Raw genomic sequence first — 26,513 nt, forward strand, 5'->3', positions numbered from 1 at the left:
GGATGAGAAGGTTTCATTAAGTATTTCTGTTTTGTCAGTCCGAACTTGGCCACTCTACCTGTAAAATATACAGGTCAGAGCAGTCTGTGTTCTGTGGTGGCAGTGGTTGGTGTCGGCTGGGTTTGGTGGAGTTGCTGATGGGCAAAACAAACGAACCATCCCAAAAAAGCAGAGAAGGAAAGCACCATTACTGCATCTACGCTCAGCATTTCTCTTTCTAATGTAACGTGTGTGTATTCAAGCTTTAAACACAAAAAAAATCCCTTCAGAATTAAGATCATTTCTTCACCTGTCACTCCCCCCTCCTGCATTCTACTCCTTCCTCCCCCTCTCTCTGTCAGTGGTGATGGATGTTGCCTGTTCTTCAGACTGAAAAGGGAATAGACTGTTCTCTCTGTGCGTTTCACAGCAATCTGGAGCTGTCAATAGACAAACGCACGCACACGCACACACACACACACACACGCGCACACAACTGTGTGAAGCTGTCATGTCTTTATCAAACAACCTGCCTCATGCATCAAAGAAGAAGCAAAACACCCAGAGAACACACAAACAGCATCAACAACTAAAAGTTTGTCCAAGATGTAGAAAAGTTGTGTTTTATGCATTAAGGGTTTAGTAGTTATTTGGAAAGAACTTCTGTCTTACCTTGACTCTTTCGATTTTCTTTTATAGACATACATTGCAGGGCTCATTTTTCACAAGAAAGGATCTCAGCTCACTTATCTAACCAAATCTGATCTTTGATCTTCTAGTACGAGAAACTGTTCACTGCAATACAATGCTTAACCTTCTTATACTTTTCTTCCCAGTTTCATAATATGACAGTGACATAGTCCCAGTGGTGATTGCCATTCTGAAATTTAAATAAAGATGCTACATATGGATGAATATCATGTTTCTGTCTAGCTGCGTATCCTCTTAACAGTTTAGGACTTACAAATGATGTGAATGGTGTAAAAAGGCTGTTACAGGGATTCATTGCTTTTCTTTCCCCATCCACAAAATATAAATTTGATTAGATCACTAATATGTGACTTCTGTATTTGGACAAAAAAAAGTTACTTTTTTTGCTATGGACAAAATATGTTTCATACCAAGAGTGTAAATGTGTGTGACCCTGAAAAACATTACAAAACATCTCAAATTTACTTTAATAGAAAATTTTCACTTCAACTATAATTACTACAGCCATTACTAGTTGCAAAGGACGTGACGGTGTGGTCAGCCCTTCCCCAGTCCAATACTAAGCATACTGTAAAACTGATGCTCTTTGGTCACAGTAAGAGTTGGATGGAGACCAAAGGCAGCCTAGGATTGCTGCAGATGACTGCTATGCTAAGTGTAAAGCATGGTGTTTAAATTTTCTCTGTATGACATGAGATTACTTCGCTACTTGAGGGGGAAAGACAGCTTGCAGGAATTTATCCAATTTTGAATTCTGAAACAGAACCAGAATCTGGAATTTGTGCTGATTCTGATGCTACAGCAATGATTCCACCAAGGGGTGGTTGAGAAGGAAGAAATGAAGGAATGATTTGGGTAAATCTCAGTTTTAAATGACATTTCAAAACTACCATACAAGACTTTTTTTAATTCATCTTGCAAATATACATTTTTAGATGTATTACTAGACAAAATTTGCTGTCAGTGCACACACATGCTAATCAGAGCACACTGTATGCTATCATCATAAAGTAATATCAGATTGGTTTACTGACTGAGGTATACACTCCCAATACCTAAAGACATGAGGTACTTTTGATGTGCTAACAAATGCAAAGTTGTCCAACACTGCTATTAGGGAGGGAGGACCTGCAAGGCCTTATCAGGAGCCCCTGATGGTTCCCATGATTCCCAGGGCAGGAGGTGCTCCAGGCCTCTGCAGGATTTTATCCCTTTGAACTGCTGCTTGCTAGGAAGCCACAGGGGGTGTTGGACCAACTTGAAAAAAAAAAGGCTAGGAGGAACCAAGCCCGAATTAAAATGAAATTCAATATATCATAGACCTGAGAGCAAATGCTCACACACTGGAAAGATTGTCACAGGAAAACTGCACAACAGAGAGATTAGACTCCGACATTTTACTCCCGGAATTAAAGTACTTGTATTGCTCACTTCTTCCAGCTCAAAGTTACTTGCCAAGTGGCAAGGATCCCTTGTGGTCACATGGTCAATGGCAATGTCGATTAAGAGATGGTGCCTTCTGACAGGGGTGGAGCCAAACAAATATACCACCTCAACCTCCTGAAGGCAAGGCGATAGATCAAATTTGACTTTCTCCATTCCTCACAATAATCACAGACTGCTTAACTTGCCCTGACATGGACATAAACCGATTTGCCTAGACTGCTACGACTCCAAATGTTAAGCAGTTTTAACAAACCGTGTATCCATCTTTTTCTGTTCGTTATGCCTTCCTTACCATTCTCTCTGTCTTCCTTCACCAGTGGCTGCTAAGCGTCTTGTGCGGCTGTGATGCTTGAGATGTGAAATTGAAAAACCAGTCAGCTGATTAAATATCCCATTTAATGTCACTCGCTAATGAAAACAATCTTTCACTGTTAAATCTAAATAGGTGCAATTGCATTTAAAGAATAAACAAACCATGAAAGCTTGACAAATGGGAGATGACAGATAGAGGCAGTTGCAGGCAGGGGGTCTTTTGGACGTTTTTTGCAGACAGTTAGAGGCAGAAAGACCTCGAAATTATTATATTCCCTGATTTTTTCATATAAAACTTTAACAGAACAATAGTTCCAGTATAAATAAAGAGCAGCTGAAAAGAGTGATATGTGAAGTAAGGCAGCAGCTAGAATGACGAGCACCATTACCATCTCACAATTTACCTGCCGGTAGGCTTTGCAGGCTGTTATTATTTGACTGTGTTGGACTCTCTGGACATGCTGAGCAATGCCTGCTGAGATTTTCCAAGCTGACTTATGCAGTCTATTGTTTTCTGTATATTAGCAATAAAAGTGTATGAAATTCTGAACAAGCTCAACTATTAATCTAAAATTCGACAGCCTGATTTTAGCAATGGTACACACAAAAACCCTGTACATGACACAAACAAAGATAAAAGAGATGTAAAGCTTCCCTTATGAACGCACTGAATTCCTTCATCAGCATATCTGAAAATGTTTTTCTGGCAGTTAGTGTAGCTTAATGAATGGAGAAGCAGCTGGGACAAAATAGTGGCTGTGTGCCACAAATGACCCCAAGCAGATGAAATGCTGTGACAACAACTGCGTGCTGATCATGGCAATATTGATTTAAACAGTGTGATCATACTATAGCAGTGATTGGACTATGAAAGTGCTGCTCACACTCTGTCTCGTAAGAGTTCGACCTCTTGGTAAGAGATCAATGGATGTGACCTGATAAGGTTGCAGAGGTCTGAAGCCTTGGGAAACAATCCCATGTTTAAAAAGAAATGGAATGTGGCACTGACACCGAGAAAAAAACAAAACATAAACAGAAGAAGAAAATCTTGCTTGGGCCAGTAGGGATTTGACCCTAGTCAAGTCTAACCACAACAATCCTCCAATGTTATCATTCACTACAGCCTTCAAGAATAACAAAGAGGGAGGTAGGTAGGTAGATAATGAACAAATTATGTTAACCCTCTTCTTGCGCTGCATTTCACACAAACCAGCAGGGATTCAAATTAAATCAATGCTACTAAGGTTAAGACTACATCAAGAACAAATCATGACAAGAAATCAAATATGCTCTTTACAAGAAACAAAACAGTACATAGGTCAGTAAGTCCCCACATTTCAACTTTTAAAAATGAAAGTAATCCCGATAAACGTCCTAAAGAATTGGGAGAGTTTTCTAAGTAGTTCAGTGCTACTGCATACTATATCCTACTCAAAAGTTGGCTCCACTGTTCTAGTTGATCATGGTGGATCAGGACCTGGACAATAATGACTAGCAACTGATCAATGCGAGCCCAAGAGAAAAAATGTCACCCTGTGTATGAGCAATTTTCAAATTTTGTCCTATTGTCAGAACTACCGAACACTACCGTGGGAATCCAGTGAAATGCCATTGACAATGGCAATGACAGTGGAAATGATAGTTCCAAAGATTACAATGGGCCTCAGAGTAACATCCACCCCTTATTATGTCTCCTTCTCTTGTCTACTTCGTTGTTCTCTCATTCCCTTGCTCTCTATACCAGTGATATCAGAGAAGCATTCCATATCTAGGCTCAAGCAGCTAAATCAATTTCCTTCAAGCCAGGCCAATCACAATCACTTGAATGTGATTGCAGCTCTCACAGAAAGACCACAGAGGGCCAAAACATCTTCCATCCTGTCACTGCTACTGGCGTTTACAAAAACACAGAGAGTTGTGTTGCAGTTAGCTGAAGCCAGGACCTACTCAGCTCTTTGAAATTCAGATGCATAATGCATGACAACTACTAATAAGAGATCAGCAATTTTGACTTTATTTTATCTTCCAGATTGCTCTGGACAGTGTCAAGTAATATCACAGTTTAACATAATTTTTCCCTGGTGCCAAAGTAGTTGTTTCATCTAGAATGTAGATCTTGCCTAGGTCACTGGAAATAGTTACAACTTAGTTACAGTTGCAGCTGATGGTCAAATAGGTGGGAAAAACTAAAAATACAACATCAGTGTGGATCTTTACAATATCTTCAGAGAGTAATTGTATTTCTTTCCAAACTCATTTGAAGCAATTTCCGCTGAATGCAGGACCAAAGGTAATCTTTGCAACTAAGCTACAAATTCATTAAATGCCTGATAATTCACATGCTAATGTTCAGTAGCAGTGCACCCGCACTGAGGCCATTTAATGTGATGAATAACTGTGTAGCATGTGCAGGTTTCATGCTTGAGACTGGAGTTGGTATTGGTGTTTTATTCAAGATTAAATTTAAAGGCCATTACATACTGAACGCGTTGTGAAAAAACAACACGCAATTCGAAATTTTCCAGATTTGAATTTGCCATTTTTGCGAATTATTTCACCTAAAAAATTAAGTCTATATCAAGCAATAACGAGCTGGTCCTCATTTTTCTAAACAAAAAAGTAAGAAACAGATTCTGGGTCCATCCAACTCTCACAAAATTGCAGAAGCATGAAGAATTGAATGTTTTGATCCAGGAGTTACAGCTGTATCGCAGTCCGCTTTCATACATAATTTGCAATTTGCACTCATGTTATCAGGGTTGGGGCCACACCTGAGGAGATTTGTTGTACTGTGTATTAAGTACTAGTGCACAATTTGAATTACATTTGCACTTTTTGCCAAATGCGGTTGGTCTGATTGGTCAGATATGTTTACTCGGTTCTTAAAAATCTAAAAAATTTTGCTTGCGTCAAAAAAATAAATGCAGGACATTTGTCCAGTGAAATTACACAGTTAGTGTAATAAGCTGCATTAAGAACAGGTGAGTCAGAAAATTATTTTTAACCCACAAAATATTCACACGGATTTTACATGTCCAGTGTGTAAAGGCCTTAAGGCTAAAAGCTGGGGACAGCAGTTCAGCAAACTGATAAAAGTCCAGTTACAACTTTCATACTGAGGTTCGACTCACACTGGAATTCCATTTACTTATACTTACATAAAATACACTCCATTTGCTGAGATCTTGTCATTTTAGGCAAGCATTTGTTAAAATCTTTACCTGAGACATACCTTACCAATCATTTCTTAAACTTAGAGGTCCATTAACTTTAACATTTTTAACTTTTTTTCTATCATGTTGCATTTGGCAGGGAAGGTTGTTCCAATGTATGTTGTTTCATGAGCAGAAATGCAAAGGCACACATGAATGAATAAAGTGGACTGCTATGCCCAAAACTTATTTTTGAACAATAATAGTCTTTGTCAGTATCGACCAGCATGTAGGTGATGCTTCATTATATATACATATTCTAATAAATTGTGTTCATTTTCAGAACACAAATAAAATAGAAGTGCTATTAAGAAAAACACCTGTATTCTCGACTAATAAGATTTGAGGTTGACAAGAAGGCGTGCACGGTTAAGAGTCAGTTAGTGAGTCGGTTATCTTCCAGCAACACCCCGTCTATGTGAAAGCCTCTCCATGTGAATCGCTCATTAAAGCACAGCAGTGGGTACTGATAAAGAGAATTGGATTACTGTGATTAATACCATGTGTCACTTTTAAAGTCCTTAACAGCGTGAATCACACAGCACCATATATACAAGGAAATACGCTCACTCCTTTTTAAAATGTTTCACTTTTTGGAGTGAAACAATGGCAAATCTTGTGCCATTCATTTCAAGAACACCATGCCACTATATGTTAAATGCAACGCAAAGGTCACCGCCACCACACACCTCATCACATAATCAGCCACACTGTCACACAGAGTGGGCATTCTATGTTGATTAGTTATAGTTTGGTCACATTTAGGGAACTAGAAGGATTCAGTGGTATGTGGGAGTTGTTTTTACGTTTTGTGTGTGTGTGTGTGTGTGTGTGTGTGTGTGTGTGTGTGTGTGTGTGTGTGTGTGTGTGTGTGTGTGGAGTTTATCAGGGTGTTTGGGGCTATTTGGCAAATCCCAACTATCCTGCTGTGTGTGCAGAGTCCACAAATTGAGAGAGAGGGAGATAATAAGGAGGAAATACACACATGCACACTCTGAGAGAAGACCGTAACCTGTACGATGCATGGAACAAACCCCTGGTTGATCTCTCTGGCCTTGGCAAAACAGAGTTTGCACACACACGCACATATACAGTGATATACTTTAAAATAAAGGTATTAATATTAGCCACTTTAGAAAGTAGATTTCCAGAAGACAACACATTTGGCTCTTCATAACCCACCCCACAAGCGCTATGTTTCTGCACTCTGTCACTTAACTTTATTCCAATCAATAAGTCTATGGCTTTCTTTACAACTTGACCTGAAGGCATATTGGAAGCATGTACAGCTGCCTCAGTTGTTCTCTAGTGTGTGTGTGTGTGTGTGTGTGTGTGTGTGTGTGTGTGTGTGTGTATGTATGTGTGTATCTTAACTCTTATGCCTATGTGTCCCATGGGATGTGGAACGTGCAGTGAATCTATTATGGGATTAGTCTAAGTTAAACCAGTAGACGTCAATGAGATTAGATATGGCTAATGGTAATATTAATAGTATTAACTTGCAGTTAATAATATATCAGATCTTTTGACAAATGCTCCATTACATTTTTTTAGTTTGTATTCAGTTATTTTTGCCCATGGCTGTTGAAAGTATATCTGTTTATTCAGTATAGCTATTGTTCAGCGTATTTACGTCTTTTCTTTCTGTTCCACACCACAGATGTTCTTTGTCATATCTCCCTCCGCTCACCCTCCACTGGTCACAGCAGATGGCCCCGCCCCTCCCTGAGCCTGGTTCTGCTGGAGGTTTGTTCCTGTTAAAAGGGAGTTTTTCCTTCCCTCTGTCACTGAAGCGATTGCTCTTAGGGGTTTGTCTCATTGCTGGGGTCACTCTGTAGTATTGTAGGGTCTTTACCTTACAATATTAAGCGCCTTGCCTGTTATTGTGATTTGGCTATATATATATAAAATTGAATTGAATTGAATAAAACTGGGGTGATTCTAGGGTCAAACCTTTAGTGGGCCTCACCTCCAAATCATTATGTCTTCCATACAGTCCCTTATAATTAATATTAAGGGAATATGCTGTTTCCAAATGTAATCAGCTCTTTTCACATTTGCAAACCTCAATCCAACTGGATACACAATATAACGTTAGCTTCAAAAGCAACCTAATTAGTTGGATGATCTATTGTAGTGTCTGAGAATAATTCAGAGTGAATAATACAGAGATTTCAACATATTCACTGGTTTTAGTGTGGAGCCTTTACTTATCAAACCTGAGGCTCAGTCGTCAAAGAACTTCAATAACTATTTGTGGCAAAACAGATAAGATGAGAAACATGCACATTCTTTCATATCAATGTTTTCTGTTTAGAACGTCCACTGGCAGTTTTTAAGCATGCTACTGGAAATCACACTGAGCATCCTTGAAATACATGAAAAATGACTTTGTGAAAAATGTTTTTTGTTCTTCCATCTAAGTTCACTATTTGCTCACTCGTTCTTACTGTTCTTGTATATCTCTGTCTTCTCTGCGTCTATGTCCACTCTTACTTGTTTCTTTTTGGTCGCTATGTTCTCTTTGTCCTGCTCTCAAACTAAAATAATAAAGTACATGATCTCCTTAGCTGGCAACCCCCAACATACCAGCCGCCTAGTGGATCAGAAGGTTATAATTAGGTAATAATTTCTAGAGATTTAAGCATCAGAAAATGTTTTTGAAGCTATTTAGAGAACAAATAAAAATAAGCAGAAACGTTACAAGTCACAACAATAACTCCACATTATCCGAACAGTTTGAACTTTTGCATTTCAGTTAAAGTGTGTTTTAAAAATGCATCGCTGATTTCTGTCATGAAATTCCCTTTTCCTCTGCCTTCTGCCACAACAATGAAAGTCTCATTAGGCTATTAATGACAAACTGCACTATTAAAGCAGCAACGCCTCTGTAAGTGTAACACTATAGCGTCAACAATGCTGGACGAAAACCTATTTTCATTCTATTCTGTACTATTGTCAACAGACAGGTTAGGAAAATATAACATTTGAAGACAATGTCAGGAAATGATACTAAAAAGTTCTATTATTACTACTATTAATATAGTTATTTTTAGGAGTGCTCTGATGAAATATGGGGGTGCTTAAGCTCGCCTATGGAATAGAATATTCCAGGCAGTTTTACTGGAATATACTGTCCAAAGTCTTCAGCTTATCCACTGTGCTGGACTTCGGACATTATCTCTGCAGTTCAGATTCAGTCTGCTGTAGAAGCTGTGTGGCTCTATTACTCTTCATTTTCTGCAATAACAGCAAACCTTCTGCGTTATCCTTGAGCCTATTCAAGCAGCTGACTGGATATCTCGATGTCAGCCAGTTCCTCTATTTTCCTCCTCATCACCCTTTGTTTTCCACTGTAATGTACTCACTTAGACGTTAATCCAATGGTCTCATTTCTTATGCTTCCAAGAGTGCTTCTTTCCCCCTGTTCACTATCTCTGAAACACAAATTGTCATGGTGTATACATGGTATATATGGTGTAAGCTGTCATATGTTTACACCCTTCTGGTAACTCCACCTATTTCAGTGTTAGCTACCCTCTTGATTAATCCATGTTAGTTCTTTGCGATGGTCTTAAAAGGATGTTCAGCCCAAGCTTGATCAGCAGCAGTGAAAGAGCATCATATTGGTATAAGTTACCAGTGGTTTTGTGTGATGGCCTTAAATTGAACATAAGGATTGAAATGAAAATATAATCAAATTGTTCAGCTTCCTGAAATTCTGTGATTAGTACAGACTGAGGAGGCCGAAGGGCAGATTTGTTCAATAAGGATATAGACTGAAAGCAGAGGTTAGCTAGGCTCGGCCTATAAGCAGGGGTCAGCAGCGGTTAACAGTGTAAGTGTTAATAAATGTAAGGGTGGTGGAAAGGTCTCTCTGGGGCAGTAAATGAAATGCGCCTACACTTTCATTTCTCCGTTAGAGAAGCCAGAGAGACACCACCTTCGTACACGTACACACACACACACACACACACACACACACACACACACACACACACACACACACACACACACACACACACAACTTGTCAACACTATGACCAGTTCACAGCTCCCTGGGGTCTGTTATGAAACTGCAAGCCCAGCACTTATGGATCTTTACTCCTGTTCTCTCTAATACACAAACACGCACCTACACAAACACTCAGCAAACACACAGACTAACTGGTACCTATTGTGAATCTGAGGTTTTACTTTTGTTTGTTTTGTTTTTGTAATGACAAGAAGAAGAAAGAGGGCTGCAACAGTTGGTATGGGTATTGGTATAGGTCAAATACCTACGACTTGTACTGAGACTCACTTAAATCTATGTCATCCTAATTAAACTATACCAAATATGGGGCAGGCACTAACAGGTCATTTGCATTCTAAAAAGTAATCAAGGGAGACGCTTCCAATTCAAATGACAGCCGCATACAGTCGGAGCAAGAGACGCAAGAGGGGAAGGAGAGAGCAGAATAAGGAGAGAGAGAGTTGATTAATTGAAGGTGTATAATGAAGATAGATGTTGGTGTAAACACAAGTAGCTGAAGCCCTGCAGTGCTGTTATGTTTGAAGGGAGAAACCGAATCATTAATAATTATGCATATTAATACTGATGATTAAGTGGTTGATATTAATGGTTACTTCTCTAATTAGCATCAGCAGGATGCAATATGCTGTGGATTAATTTTACACATGCAAATCAAGCAGTGAGTCTGCAGTGATGATATGGCACTTCACTCCTTCACAAAATGCAATTTAGCCGAGGTTGCGGTGTTAACTTGTTCTACATTTTCAGGTGAAAGAAACACAAGATCCTTCATGTTTCATTTGTAACAATACAAATATTACAACAAATTCAGATTCAACACCACAAATTAAACAAACTGAGCCAAAAAAGGGACAATGTGTATATTTAACTTTGAATAAAAGGTTCTGTAGAAGATGATGTCTTAGGATAGCAGTTAGTGATTCGAGGCATTGAAATCTCTTTGCCAGGAGTTTGTGAGATAATATCCAAATGCACACACATTCACTCACCAAGTTTTTAATTATTCAAATAAAAAATGTTGTTTTCCTTTATTAAAAATATCAATGATGGGTTGAAAGTGATCATTCAAGTTTTGGAACCCACCACGTCAGTACTATGTGTAAAATGCTGTTTGTTGGCTTCTGAAAACACTTCTTATGCAAATAAATAATTCAACTGAATTCAAATGAATTAAAAACAAAGAAAAAAGGAGAGCAAGAGAGAACAATAATGCATGAGGGAGATGGAGAGGAACAACAGGATCTTCCTGCGTCTCCACCACCTCCTCGTTCTCTTTTATCTTCCATATTGTTCTATTATTTCCATCGAGAAAAAAACAAATGAATACACAGCGAGCGGTGAGAGCAGTAGCAGCAAAAGAGAATGCTGACCTTTGAGAGGATTATGGGATTTGTTTAAGAACAAAGCGAGGAGGCAAATATGGCAGATGGATTTGGTAAAATAGACTATTTAATAGTGAGAAGCCTGAATTGCACAGAGAGCAAGAGAATAGAGGACAAAAAGGAAAGGATCAATGTGTTAATGTAAAGGTTTCCGAAAAGCAGATCACTAATCCCAGAAGAGATGCATTCTGATCCTGTCAGAGTACAGGATAGTTTGTCAGCGGCTAGAAGGTTTGATTGCATACTTAATGTTAGATTTATTAATACAGTATCATATTGGTTTGGGGCATCTCTCACTCTTTCTTTCCATCTGGATTAGCTTGCACATCACATGCTTTGATATGCGTCCATACATTTCTTGACTGTTCAACAAAGTTTTAGCAACCCAGTCAGCAGAACGAAATGTTGGCATTGCAGTTATGATCACGTTTAACTACTCTTGTAGGCTGCATTTCTTTGTATTGCTGGTAACTAACTGAAAAAAACTACATACATTTAAAAAAGGAGTGGGTACATGATAACAAATGGTTAGAAGTGAGAGGAATAATCTGTATTAGACGAGCCTGTTTAATCCCAGAGGAATTTTCAGATGAGAGAAACAAGAGGCTGCAGAGGAGAGGGGGCAGCCATCCTCCAACGTAAGGTCAACTCTAGCAGCATTTTTGTGTTTATTCATGGTATGCAATAAACACACACAGAAAAGGATAGCAGCCCTGTGTTTATTGATTATCAAATGAAATTAACTCCATGCACCCCGTATGAAATCAGATGCACTGTGTGTGCATCCATCACCCTGAGCTCCACACCTCCCATTTTTAAAGGTGCAGTATAAAGGGCACTAGTTTCTGCTTTCGGCACTGCAGATAAATCAGTAGAATACCAGGATCATCATTCTTCATTCTGGATCAGCTCGCGAATGGTTGATGATTTTCATTTTCACTGATATCATTTTGTTCTCAACAAACTACACAATGTATGCCAGTAAAGATTTTCAGCTTGAATATTTCATTCATCAAAACCTGAAGTCTGATTTCAGGTTTTTTTGTAAAAAAAAAAAAAAGAAAAAAAGTAATAGACACGCCAGCTAACAGACAAGCCAACATGAAGATGATCCCAAGAAAACTTTTCAACAGACCTTACTAACACATTTACATGTAAAAACATATTAGCTTAATAGCTTCTTAATTGTCAGGGCTCTGTGTGCGGCAGGCGGAGGTGAGGATCCAAACGCAGGACTCCAAAGCCAAGCCAAATTTCAACAGAAAACCACAACTTTATTGCTGGCAAACCACAAAACAATGAACACTGAGAACCGGAAACACACAGGCATGATCTGATGGTACGACACTACAGAAAGCACAGGAACACACAGGGCTTATATACACAGGGAGGTAATCAGGGAATGAGAAACAGGAGGGAGACACAGCTGGGAGAAAGTGGACTAACGAGACAGGGGCGCAGTAGAACTGAACACACTCACATGAGACACAGACCTTCACAACAAAACAGGAAACAAGAACCCACTAAACAAAGACGCAGACAGAGAGGCAGACAGAATATAACACATGCAACTCGAACAATACATGAAACAACAAATCCTTAAATATGGATAAACAGAAACAAGAAACTAATAATGATCTATCATCACCACCACCACCACAAGCACTACAAGAGAATAAGAAAACAATCCATAATGCAAAAACACACCAAAATAACTGAAACACAGATTCATCATAAAACCCAGCAAAGCACCAGAGAAACAAAGAACAAACCATCATTCAAAAATAAACCAAACCATAACAACTCAAAATACTGGGTCAAACTGACCCAGAACCGTGACATTAATAGCTTCTGGGACATTTTCTTTAATCAAATATTCCTATATTTAATTAAAAAAAAATGCATACTGTATATTGCTCAAACCAGAGCTCTCAAACTCTTTTAAAGGCATTCACATACTATTTCTTTGTTTTGCACTTTAACATACTCTCATTCGGCTTTCCACTCCCTCCCTAGCTGCCTGGTGTCTCAGCAAGATGCTGCTATCTGACCTCTAAAAATATGGTGACGGCAGATTTGTGACTCAAGCTGATAACCAATCAGATGTTTTTTGTCGTGCACGGAGGACAACCCCCATAGAGTCCTAAATCACATTTTCTCTTCATAGTTCTCTCCCTTGGTCTCTCTGTCTTCTTTATTGCTTGTTGGCGATGGTTTTATTTGGTGCCGGCAGATAGTATGTGAGTTTCTTATTGGGCTGCAGAAAGGCTGGCAGACTGAGAAACTAAACATATCAACTTCAGACTTACCAGTAAATACATCAGTCCAATGAAATGAATAGAGTGAGGCAGCTCTAAAATGAACCCTTTAAGAAAACTAATCATACAGATGTAGTTGCTCGAGACAGAACTGATCTACTCCACTACATTTATATCCTGCAGTGACTGGACCTGTTGCACACCACACACTTTGTTATGGGTAGATGGACATGTAGCGTGACAGGCAAACCCACAGGATGGTTTATACCTGTGGGCATCTATGTGTAAGCAGTCATTAATACAAAAGCACAAGATACACTCTGATAAATACTTAACACTGTCACAGGGGTTGTGTAAATATACACGGGTTACCTATGCATGTAGACTGCAAAAAGATGCTTAGTAATAGCTTGATATGAAGGGATGTAATATCTATTTTTTCTCAACACGTCTCTCCATCTGCCCCCTGCGTCTCTACCCAGCTAATCAGCTTCAGTACAATCTGTACCAATCAGCTGTCTCAGACAGAACAACAGTGGTATTAACACAAGAGTGCATGTGAAATACAACCGCAAATCTGGTCAGAACTAATTCCAGTATGCCCAGGAATCCAACTCTGTAGAGTCATATCAGTCATCCAGTCAAATCCAATTTGATTGATGTAACTTAAATTCAAATAGATTTTAGAGTAAAAAACAACAATGACGACCACATCAGCCCAGCATCTGGTCAAACTCTTCAATATGCAGCCAGTTCAATTCAGTTTTATTTTATCTGTACTGTATAGTGCCAAATCACATCAAATACCTCAAGATGCTTTATATTGTAAGGTAAAGACCCTTCAATAATACAGTAAAAACCCCAACAATTAGACAACCTCGTATGCGCAAGTACGTGGCAACAGTGGGAAGGAAAAACTCCCTTTAAAAAGGACAAAACCTCCGGCAGAACGAGGGTGAGGGAGGGGCAGTCATCTGCTGGGACTGGTTGGGGGTGATGGGAGGAGGACAGTATAAAAGACACACTGTGGAAGAGAGCCAAAGAGTAATAATAAATAATTATTAAATACAGAGAGGTATATAGACACATCAAGCCACCATCAAAGCAGCTGTGAAAGTAATTCGTTTTAAAGCATGTAGCTGAAACAGGACATTTTGTAAAACACCGAGGGGGGTTAAAAACACAACTGCTTGGTTTGATTATTGATCTCACAGAACAAAAGAAATCCAAGCATAAAATGTGCAAAGAAAACAAAGAAGCGACAAAAAAGGATGAGGAGGAAATGAAAAGAGCTTGCTTAGTCTGAAAGCTCATACTGATATGTATATGTATGTGTGTGTGTGTGTTTGTGTGTGTATGTGTGCTACTTTTAATTACTGTTAATAGTTACTTGGGAGGTTAGCTGTATGAGCATTCAGACATCAGCAGACATTAGCATTCACGCCACATCTGTGAGTAAGATGGAGGTAGAAAGCAAACAAAGCTCAAAATAATTTTAAAGCTCACAGTTTTTCCATACATTAAGCACACTTTGCAATTCAGTTAGTATATTTTAGATGAGTAGAATTAGTACACTACTACATTTAAAAATATTCACTCCAGATAGTATATTTGGTGTTAGTATGTTTAATATTTGTATAATTGATTCCATTGGACAGTAAAGCAGTGGAGGAGAGTGAGAACGTTGCTACTTCATCATGTGTCAGGGACTGGAAGCATGCACATGCAAGAATTAAGTACTGGTTTCATTTTAGCTCTTCTGATCTGAGCACTTTGTGTATTAAAGAGTTGTATTACATGGGATTTTAGTTACTTTAAACTTAAAAACTTTAAAAGCTGATTAGGATTTGGAAGTTTGTAAAAGTATTAATTTGTACTCAAAAAAGGGTGCAGGGTTTAGAACACCGTGATTGCCTGAATGAAACCAGCAACAAGAGTTTATACATGTTTGATCAATTTCAAGAATGCTTCCAAACACTATGTGGTGAAAGCTCACATAAAGGCTGTAGCTATTAGTAGCCATGAACCGTGCATATTATTGTGAGGTGTGTTGGTGGCAAGGTGCAATGGTTCTGGCTAGAGCAACCTGGCGTTGTTAAACATGCCCAGATGGCTGACTGTTGTCCAAGTCTTGGCTAGATTAATCCAATCCGTGATGCATCGGGAAAGCTGCTGTAACCTTCCATCGCCAACCTTGCTGTTGCCAGATCACCATTAGCATAGCATAGCTTCCATTAGTATTGCTGCTCACTCATGAATAAATCACAGAAAAACTCAGCCAAATGAGTAGGTGAAAAGCAAACTGAGCACTGACATACACAGCTCACCTCACAACCAGAATACTTCAACATAAGTCCAGTGCAATGACAAAAAAAGAATGATTTTCATATGACTGAAATACTTCTAGCAATTTCAACTAAAACTTGCTAACCTGATCTAATTGGTTCTGTTAATGAACGTCCACACAAGTATTACAGATGCAGTAAATATTTGCTGTTATTTTGTGATTTCTTCAGTACTTACTGTTTACACACAGTTCTTACCAAGGGGGAAAAAAACCTTTCGAATGGTACAGTATAGAAACCGCCAGTACAAGGCAGCCTGATTACAAAACAGTTTAGGAATTAATACAAATTCTCTATCTGAACGTGTATTCTGTTAAACAAAATGAAAAAGAAATACTCTAGTATCACTATCAGCAATTAAATTAACATGCAAAATACTGGACCACACAGATCGGGGCAGATTGCACTTTAATCAAAGGGCACATCTGGGCTGATTTCACACCAAAAGGATAGAAAGTCATGATTTCCAATCATGTCATCTGTCTTGTCAGCTTGCTAGCTTTCTCCTCAGAAATGCTGGGATCTTGGCAGCGGGTAGCACAGTGAAACTGGGAAATATTGAAGCAAATAGTACAACATGTCTCAATGCAGTCTGTCCACTGATCAAAGCCTTCTCTGCCCTAAAATAGCAGAGGAAATGTTTGAGCCCTATTTGGCAAATTTACAAGAAAGAACATCCAAGCAGTACGGCAAAGGACTGCTGATGATGCATTTAAATATGCCTATGTGCACACACACAGAGACAGAGAGAGAGAGAGAGAGAGAGAGAGAGAGAGAGCGAGAGAGAGAGCGAGAGAGAGAGAGAGCTTGTGACAATTAGCAGAGGTGGGACCAAGTCATTGTTTTGCAAGTCTCAAGTAAGTCTCAAGTCTTTATCCTCAAGTCTCAAGTCAAGTCTCAAGTAATGTCAGGCAAGTCAGAGTCGAGTCTCAAGTCACTGGTGTAAAAGTCCGAGTCAAGTCACAAGTCTGAAACTTTGAATTTCAAGTCCTTTCGAGTCTTTAAAAAAAAAAAAACGAAAAAATAATGTTGCAGTTATATGCTAAATGTAAATATTAGACCATGTAATTTTAAAATCTGTGTTTTTCTCAACACATGACAAAATAGTGAACTTAGAAAATATACACAAATTGTGAAATTGCACCTCTTTAAAATGCAGCTCAATTAAACCTAGCTCCAAGAATAATTTTCACCGACAGTTCTGAGATAAGCTGCATGTTATTCTTGGATGCGGTTGTAGGACTGGCTTTAAAATCGCATGACAAAAATATCATACACATTAAAAAAAAACTGCATCACCAACGTAGCCTGGACAACATTTGCTAGTTAGATGAAGTCAGCTATCTCATCTTAGCATATTTATATGCATATTTATAATTATACGCTTCTTGGAGTGAGTGCATACACTCATGAAGTTTAGTAACTTCAGGTCACTGCAACAAGCCCAGGTACAGTTTACCGACGGATGGGTGCAGGACCTTGAAATGCACCGTGTAGAACGAAAGACCATCGTACGTATCATAAGTTTACCAGTCTCACAAATCGTCGTCATAAATACACATTCCTTAACCGTTTATTAATAGGACCTTTGAGCTCAACGGTAATTAATTAGTAGTGGAAATAATTTCTGGTACCCATCACAGAAATGTAGCAGTGACAATAATACTGTATGCTGTAATCGTACTGGGCAATTAGTGATACAAAAAACCTGTTTTATCCTGTGAATAAAAGTATATGTTTTTGTCAATGTACCATAATAACAGAAGCGAAATGCAATATTGTGTCAGGACAATTCACTATTTATGCACAATAAATAAAGGAGCATAGCGCGACAATTTCTGTTCAGCGCCAGACTTGCTTGTAACCTATATCACCAATTATGTTAAGAAAAATGACGTATTAACTACTAAAAAACACTGACCTTCGTGTAAATGCTTGGAGCAGACTAACCTGTGAGCTGGAGTGTTCTGGGACGTTATATTTGATCTTTGAATGGCTGCAATCCAGGCCATCCGTCGCGTCTTTGTTACTTCGGAAACATGGCTCGAACAATTTCTCTTCAACGACGTAATCCGATAACAACCGATCTCTTTACCCGTCGGCTTCCCGTGGCTGTCATGCGACCGGCTATTGCAGTTAATAATACAACGGCTTCTTGACATTTTTGTGTTTCTTTTTATCGCTGTATAACTGATTTTAATTGAAAGCCTGCGTGCGCTAGTACCGCTTGCCACGAGTTCCCAGAATCCTTTGCGGTTCTACCCGTGAATGACGTCACATTTTCAATCTCTATATAATATGCATGTTAAATTTTATATTTGGGGTAAAATATCAAGTCTTTTCAAGTAAACCGGTTCAAGTCCAATTCAAGTCCCAAGTCATTGGTGTAAAAGTCCAAGTCAAGTCACAAGTCTTAGAACATTTTTTCAAGTCAAGTCTAAAGTCATAAAATTAATGACTCGAGTCTGACTCAAGTCCAAGTCATGTGACTCGAGTCCACACCTCTGACAATTAGTGTCCAGGATACAAAACTACAAGCATTACAACACTGTAAAGCTTTTATGGCAAAAAAGTTTTTGTACATAAAATGGCTTAATAGTGCTGAATAGCTTTGCAAGGACTTCCACAACTCCTACTACTGATACGTTTACTCCCTTAGTTACATATGAGGAATAAGCTTCACAACTGCCCCTCCCAAAAGCCCTTGTCAAATATCTGCACACATACAGGTAATGGCTATGGACTTTTTGAAAATGTGTTTATTGTTAGCTCAGGAGAAAGCCTGAGAAAAGTGTGACAAAATGAAAGAGAACTAATAGCAATACCAATGTTTGCAGGTGGAGCAATCATTACACATGGATGAGAACTCAAACACTTTTGTTTAAAGATTAGATGCTCTCGAGTTTTTGAGAAAGCTGTGTCAGGAGTACTAGCAAGAGGAGAAGGTAGAGAAAAGAGGCGCAAAAGGAGTAATGAACCTAAATCATTGGAGTATTTGTTTCAGGGAGAAAGAAATTAATAAGCATGAAAATAATAGTCTTCCACACTTTGCCAGCAGGACAAAAACTAACAGGAAAGAAAAAGTCCAATTACTGTGGAAGGGGAAAAGAAAAGAAGATATATTAGAATAAAAAAGGGAGCGAGAGAGCGAGCATTATTTGGGAAGGTAAATATTAGGGGAAATGCCTGTGTGAAATGCACACAGTCCTAATTTAAATAACTAGCTAGCCAAATCTGATATTTGTGGATTTTCTAATGTGTGCAGCATGCAGAAAAAATAACAAGCATGCAATCAGTAAAGTTTCTCAGCACATATCTTGGGACTGTTTGGACTAAACTATGCTGCTGATCAAATAATTAACGATAGCGCTAGTGTTTAGGCTCATAAAAATGTCCTGTATATGTTTTCTTTATTATTAATTTTTTGTTTTATTTTGTGGTTGCTTTATCTTTAAAATTTGTCACGGAGCTCACATAGTCATTATGAACCTTAGTATAGTAAAACAATAAATGGAAGAATTGACAAATGGATCAATTTATGGATTCATTTTAAATGCATAATTATCGAACTATTATATTAACATGTTTTTAAAACATCTATATTCTGCTAGTCGGTCCTTTTCTCATGCCAGGTCTCTATGGGCTTGATCAGTGCTGAAAGTAAGAGGAGCAGTAGCATGCAGAGAAATGGATATTTTACTGGCCAGGTATATCTTAAAACAATCAGAGGCTTGATGAATTGGCTGAATGGCTGATGTATGGCTGGAATGGAAGGGGTATTTGGAGAAGGTTTGAGTCAGGGAAATGCACCTCATCAATCAGCATGATTAAAGGTTTTGGCTGGGCTGAAACAAACTCCGCACTGTGAGGGCCTGGCCTTAAAGGCACAGTCCGCTTTTCAGCACTCCAACAGCCAAGCGTGGAGGCTTAAAACTCACATATTACCACATGCAGTCAACATTTGTGACTCTGTGTTTGTCACAATGCCAGTATGATAGACATCTGGGATTAAACAATATTAAATAACTCAGTGTGACAGTTTCATAACTGCTCAGTAACAATCCCCTATATAAGTTTTATTCACTGGGGACACTGATGGGAATCGAAATGTTTTTATGACAAGGCAAGATTTTATATGATAATATCCAGCAAATTTCAGAATATTATGTCACTTTAAAGGGAAAAAAAACATCATACCATATTTGTGATAGAGCATTTAGCTTCTTAAGCACTTCCAAACAATTCAAACCAAAACTAACCTCACAGCAGGACTTCTGATTATAAACCAAGGGGGACTGAGATGGCACTTTGATAGCACTATACTATGTGTTTCATAAACACCCAATCTGCACCCTGGAGAAACTTCTGATTCATTAAACACACAACCTCCTACACACCCATGAACACACACTGACAGTAGCATACTATATGCATGCCCCATGGCCAAAATCATTGCAGCCAAGGCCCTTAACCCATAAATACAGCTTCGCGCCAGCAGCTCTACATATTTAAAGCCGCTAATGGTTTCCTTCGTAGTGCTCACTTGCACACACAAACACACTAAACCAAGGAGAAAAATCACTGGAGCGAGGGTAGGGATTTCTGTCAGCTGAGCAGCATCTCCAAGCAAACAGGTGCTGCTCAGCTGACAGAGCAAGGTAAATGGCCTGTATTTGTATAGCGCTTTTCTAGTCCCTGAGGACCCCAAAGTGCTTTACAGCCACCCATTCACACACACATTCACATACTGGCTACATTGCAGCCACAGCCACCCTGGGGCGCACTGACAGAGGCGAGGCTGCCGGACACTGGCGCCACCGGGCCCTCTGACCACCACCAGTACGCAAGAGGGTAAAGTGTCTTGCCCAAAGACACAACGACGGAGACTGTCCAAGCCGGGGCTCGAACCAGCAACCTTCCAATTACAAGGCAAACTCCCAACTCTTGAGCCACGATCGTCCGTTTAGGTCAGTCCCACACTTTAGCCAACATTGGCCAACTGGCTAACTAGAGAACATAATAATAATGCTGAGAGCCTGGTAAATGTTAGTAGGTATAAAAGGTTTAAACAAACATTGTTTCCTAGTCCTTCTTAATTTTTGAGATGTGTAATATCTTTCATTAACTCCTGTATTCATTCTCTAATAAAGAGCTTTTTTCCCCCCATACCAAATGTTAAACCAAACACATGTTTAGTTATCATACCTAATATACGGGTTTATTCATATTACGAACATGTGGTCGGCTGACTTTAATTAAAGAGGCTGATAATACATATACATCATGTCTGGACCAATGAAACATTAACATTCAATTCAGTTTATTAATATATCCAGTTCACAGTTTACAGCAACAGTAATATCAAGGTACTATATAATGTAACCTTAAGGCCCTGCAATATTACTGCGTCCCCCTTTTGAAAAAGCACTTGGTGACCTCGGAGAGGAAGAACTCCCATTTAAATGTCAGAGCCGTGTGGGCTCTGACTCTTAACAGTGAGAAAGAAAAACAACTTAGAGTCCAACACAGAACTTGTACTCAATTATACTGGATAACTGAATGGAAAGCCCACAAGCCCACTGATTATGAGTCCTATATCTACTGTCATTCACACACAGACACACACAAACACACACAGCCCACTAGAAGGTTGGGTAAGGTAAAGCTGCACACTTTTGCCCATTGCCAGGGGGGTAAACACAAACACACAGAGTTTAATCTGAGAGCAAACAGCAGTGCCTCATGTTAACCAGCAGGAATACACTTTCCCTCAACACTATGAGGCTTGGAGCAGTTAAGAGCTTGCACATGAAAAAGGGGCGAGTGGGGAACGGAGGGAAAAAAAACAGAAAAGAATGAGAAGGAGGGAATGCCTAAGGGACTGAGGATTTCACCACTTTTAAAATAATTTTAAATGTTCTAAAATGTAACTGACTGATCTTTGGCTGGATTACTCTCACCATACTTGCCTTTTTTATCCTTTCTCAAGCTTTTGATGTTTGGAAGTGGTTGTACACTTCAGCTGCTTATGTAATTTCCATAATGCTTTATAACTATAATCTAAAGCTTTAAATGTTATTTGCAAACAGAGTTTGAATTGGCTACGCCAGTTTATTCATAACAGGGAAATCCAAGATTTCAGCTTTGAACAGCAGGTTTTGGAGTGTGGAGTTCAGTTTTTTAGTGTATGTAGAGTATGTGCACTTTATACACATGGTGTCTCTACAAACTGTAATAGTCTGCAATGAAGCTAAACTTTAGGGTGGATAGGAAGGCTGCATATCTAATCACTAGATCTTTTTTTTAAATATTCATATATGTATATTAATTATCTGACTTCTAGCTGTCAAGAATTTTAGTACCACTGTTGATCTTTGGGTATCATTAGGACGTCTGTAAGAAAGCAACAGGTTTTTCAGCCAGTCTTAGTATTTCCCATTAAAATATAACTAATGTAAAATATCAGAGGGAATAATTTTGAGATTACAGAGATGATGCAGACCACCTGCAGATCACACTAATATTTCACTGATATTGTGTTTCAGCTCTTCACAAAGAATATTATGTGAGCATTTATATTAATTCGCTAAATACGCCCTGACACACACAAACACATAGCTGTACATGCACGCACACTCACACACATGCCAAGAAAACTTTTTTTAATATATATTTGAGTGAAAGGCGGATATTGCCCTGTGTCTTTATTCTGCTATCCGTTGATCACACCGGGTGAAAACCCCATAAACCAAAAGAGCATTTAAATGAAAGCGGTCCATTCCATGACAGCATAATCTCATTCAGCACACCTTTGTTTCTATCATGTGGCAGTGACATCTAAAAGAAGGGAAAAGGAATTAGGAATTACTCTGATGAGAAAAAATAAGACAGGGGAGACAGAAAACTGAGATATCCAGAAACAAGAGGGACTGAAAATCCATTGTACTAACTATATATGAAAGGAGGCAAGAGATGTACAGCAGAGTGATAACCAGGTTCAAACTATGCAGAGATGCAATCAACATGTCACTTTAAACAAATACGTAGATGAGCAAAGGATCAGAAAAGGGATGGCACAAACATTTTGTACTACTATGCCTGTCACCTGCCTACTTTAGCGTCAAAGTCAAGGAAGAATGAAAAGCAATCATCTCATAGAAAGCTCAAATTCAGTCTTTGGAAATATCGCAATCAATCAACAAAGAAATGAGACCAGATATTAGCAAGAAATACCAGTTTGAGCCAGAACAATGTACAGACCAAAAAAAGAAAGGAAGGCAGAAAGAAAGGAAAAGAAAGAAATAAAGATATCCCTGGTCTTCGTCTTTTTAAGGCTAACGTAATAGACTCAACATGACAAAAGGCATAAATAAAGGAAGAACAGACACGACACAACATGACAGCAATAATGGTCACTCATTGCAGGATCCTTACCTAGGACGCCAAGTCTGTAGTTTAAAGTGATGACAATCACGTTCCCATAGCTGGCCAGGATACTGCCATCAAACATATTCCCAGTTCCTTCCATGTAGGAGCCCCCATGGATGAAAACCATCACTGGTTTGGGGCTTCCACTCTCCCTAATGTCTAGAGGAGGGGGGGTGGGGGGGTGAAAAGGAGAAGGTGGAAGAGGCAGAAGGACTGGTTAGATGACATATTGAAAGCGACGGTCAGGGATTCACTTTCAAAACTTTCATTTGTAGGGGGCTTTCGCCAACCTTTTTGGCACACTGGCTTTCAACATAGAGACCTTGTCAGTTTTAGGCATCAAAATATTTTGTCAATATGAAAGCACTATATGACTGTTGTTATTGAGATATACTGTTTAATTTGTTTATCAATGTATCTAAATTCCATATGCATGTAAAGGAAAAACGATATTTGATGTGTTTAATTTAATGAGTTGTATTTTCCTTCAGGCAATGGACTGTCCAAAATGCCAGAATGGCAATCTGAAATGTCCCACTATACTGAGGAACTTCAGAGAATAACATGGGATAAATTTTAATTTAATTTCATTTAATTTAAGAGCACATGAGGTTTGACAACTTTATGAAAAAGCTTTGTTTTATTGGGACATAATTTTACTTCAGTAAAGTAGTGTATCCTTTTTTTTTCAACTGCAGCGAAAAGCTTACCTTGACTTTGTGAATATGAATGCATATAAGCACAGACTGATAGATGTAAAAACTAACTAAGCTTGTCTTTTAAAATAACTCAGCGTGATTTAAAGCAGATTTAATCATTTTGAGCAGTGAGAATCTATTAATGTAAAAAAGAAGTATGTGTACTTGCACCTGGCAAATGTAAGGTATGGCCCAGGAGATCTAACAACATGTGAGAGCCCATGTTCAAAACAAGGTTCCACTTTCATCTCGTTTTTCAGTGATAAGCCTTTTCATGTTGTTTCTTAACTGTTTCTATCAGTACATGTAGCAGTACACATCATTTATCCTAATGATGTTTTATAGTGAGGGATCAGGTCCAGAGAGAGATGAGAGAGTGTGCGGGGAATTAAAAGTAAACCAACCAAGAAAACAAAAGACAGATTCTGTCAATATTTTTTGATACTTTTCTAAACCAGAGGAGTGGCAAATTAGAAACCTCAAGAAAAACACACATTTTGATGGAACTTCTTGACACTAAAAGACTGATATGAAAATAGTTTGTAGGTGCCCCTATACAGTGGGGCAAAAAAGTATTTAGTCAGTCACCGATTGTGCAAGTTCCCCCACCTAAAATGATGACAGAGGTCAGTAATTTGCACCAGAGGTACACTTCAACTGTGAGAGACAGAATGTGAAAAAAATATCCATGAATCCACATGGTAGGATTTGTAAAGAATTTATTCGTAAATCAGGGTGGAAAATAAGTATTTGGTCAATAACAAAAATACAACCCAATACTTTGTAACATAACCTTTGTTGGCAATAACAGAGGTCAAACGTTTACTATAGGTCTTTACCAGGTTTGCACACACAGTAGCTGGTATTTTGGCCCATTCCTCCATGCAGATCTTCTCGAGAGCAGTGATGTTTTGGGGCTGTCGCCGAGCAACACGGACTTTCAACTCCCGCCACAGATTTTCTATGGGGTTGAGGTCTGGAGACTGGCTAGGCCACTCCAGGACTTTCAAATGCTTCTTACGGAGCCACTCCTTTGTTGCCCGGGCGGTGTGTTTTGGATCATTGTCATGTTGGAAGACCCAGCCTCATTTCATCTTCAAAGTTCTCACTGATGGAAGGAGGTTTTGGCTCAAAATCTCACGATACATGGCCCCATTCATTCTGTCCTTAACACGGATCAGTCGTCCTGTCCCCTTGGCAGAAAAACAGCCCCATAGCATGATGTTTCCACCCCCATGCTTCACAGTAGGTATGGTGTTCTTGGGATGCAACTCAGTATTCTTCTTCCTCCAAACACGACGAGTTGAGTTTATACCAAAAAGTTCTACTTTGGTTTCATCTGACCACATGACATTCTCCCAATCCTCTGCTGTATCATCCATGTGCTCTCTGGCAAACTTCAGACGGGCCTGGACATGCACTGGCTTCAGCAGCGGAACACGTCTGGCACTGCGGGATTTGATTCCCTGCCGTTGTAGTGTGTTACTGATGGTGACCTTTGTTACTTTGGTCCCAGCTCTCTGCAGGTCATTCACCAGGTCCCCCCGTGTGGTTCTGGGATCTTTGCTCACCGTTCTCATGATCATTTTGACCCCACGGGATGAGATCTTGCGTGGAGCCCCAGATCCAGGGAGATTATCAGTGGTCTTGTATGTCTTCCATTTTCTGATGATTGCTCCCACAGTTGATTTTTTCACACCAAGCTGCTTGCCTATTGTAGATTCACTCTTCCCAGTCTGGTGCAGGTCTACAATACTTTTCCTGGTGTCCTTCGAAAGCTCTTTGGTCTTGGCCATGGCGGAGTTTGGAGTCTGACTGTTTGAGGCTGTGGACAGGTGTCTTTTATACAGATGATGAGTTCAAACAGGTGCCATTCATACAGGTAACGAGTGGGGGACAGAAAAGCTTCTTACAGAAGACGTTACAGGTCTGTGAGAGCCAGAGATTTTCCTTGTTTGAGGTGACCAAATACTTATTTTCCACCCTAATTTACGAATAAATTCTTTACAAATCCTACCATGTGAATTCATGGATTTTTTTTTCACATTCTGTCTCTCACAGTTGAAGTGTACCTCTGGTGCAAATTACTGACCTCTGTCATCATTTTAAGTGGGGGAACTTGCACAATCGGTGGCTGACTAAATACTTTTTTGCCCCACTGTAAATGCAATGCATCAGCATCATTTTAACATTATTGCTCCTTTTTTAACTAAAATTTAGGACTATATCTATATCTCTCTATATATAGAGATATAGATCTATATCTATATCTATCTATAGATCTCTCTCTCTCTCTCTCTCTCTCTCTCTCTCTCTCTCTCTCTCTCTCTCTAATATATATATATATATAAAACACCCAGCACGCCCCTGCGGGCGGTTTATCCTACAAGCTCGGGTCCTCTACCAGAGGCCTGGGAGCTTGAGGGTCCTGCGCAGTATCTTAGCTGTTCCCAGGACTGCGCTCTTCTGGACAGAGATTTCCGATGTTGTTCCCGGGATCTGCTGGAGCCACTCGCCTAGCTTGGGAGTCACCGCACCTAGTGCTCCGATTACCACGGGGACCACCGTTACCTTCACCCTCCACATCCTCTCGAGCTCTTCTCTGAGCCCTTGGTATTTCTCCAGCTTCTCGTGTTCCTTCTTCCTGATATTGCTGTCATTCGGAACCGCTACATCGATCACTACGGCCGTCTTCTTCTGTTTGTC

The 26,513-nt window shown here is 39.3% G+C and overlaps 1 protein-coding gene across 4 annotated transcripts in view; it reads right to left on the minus strand.

The window, feature by feature from the left end:
- The window catches only part of nlgn1 (neuroligin 1), a 377,293-nt gene that overhangs the window by 137,129 nt on the left and 213,651 nt on the right, over positions 1-26,513 (minus strand). For all 4 annotated transcript variants that reach the window (XM_004552939.3, XM_004552941.3, XM_004552940.3 and 1 more), the window contains one exon: positions 23,116-23,268. In XM_004552939.3, coding sequence (XP_004552996.1) covers positions 23,116-23,268 — 153 coding nt within the window. The remainder of the gene's footprint in view (positions 1-23,115; positions 23,269-26,513) is intronic.

Source organism: Maylandia zebra, linkage group LG23 (genome assembly GCF_041146795.1).
Source record: "Maylandia zebra isolate NMK-2024a linkage group LG23, Mzebra_GT3a, whole genome shotgun sequence".
NCBI lineage: Eukaryota > Metazoa > Chordata > Actinopteri > Cichliformes > Cichlidae > Maylandia > Maylandia zebra.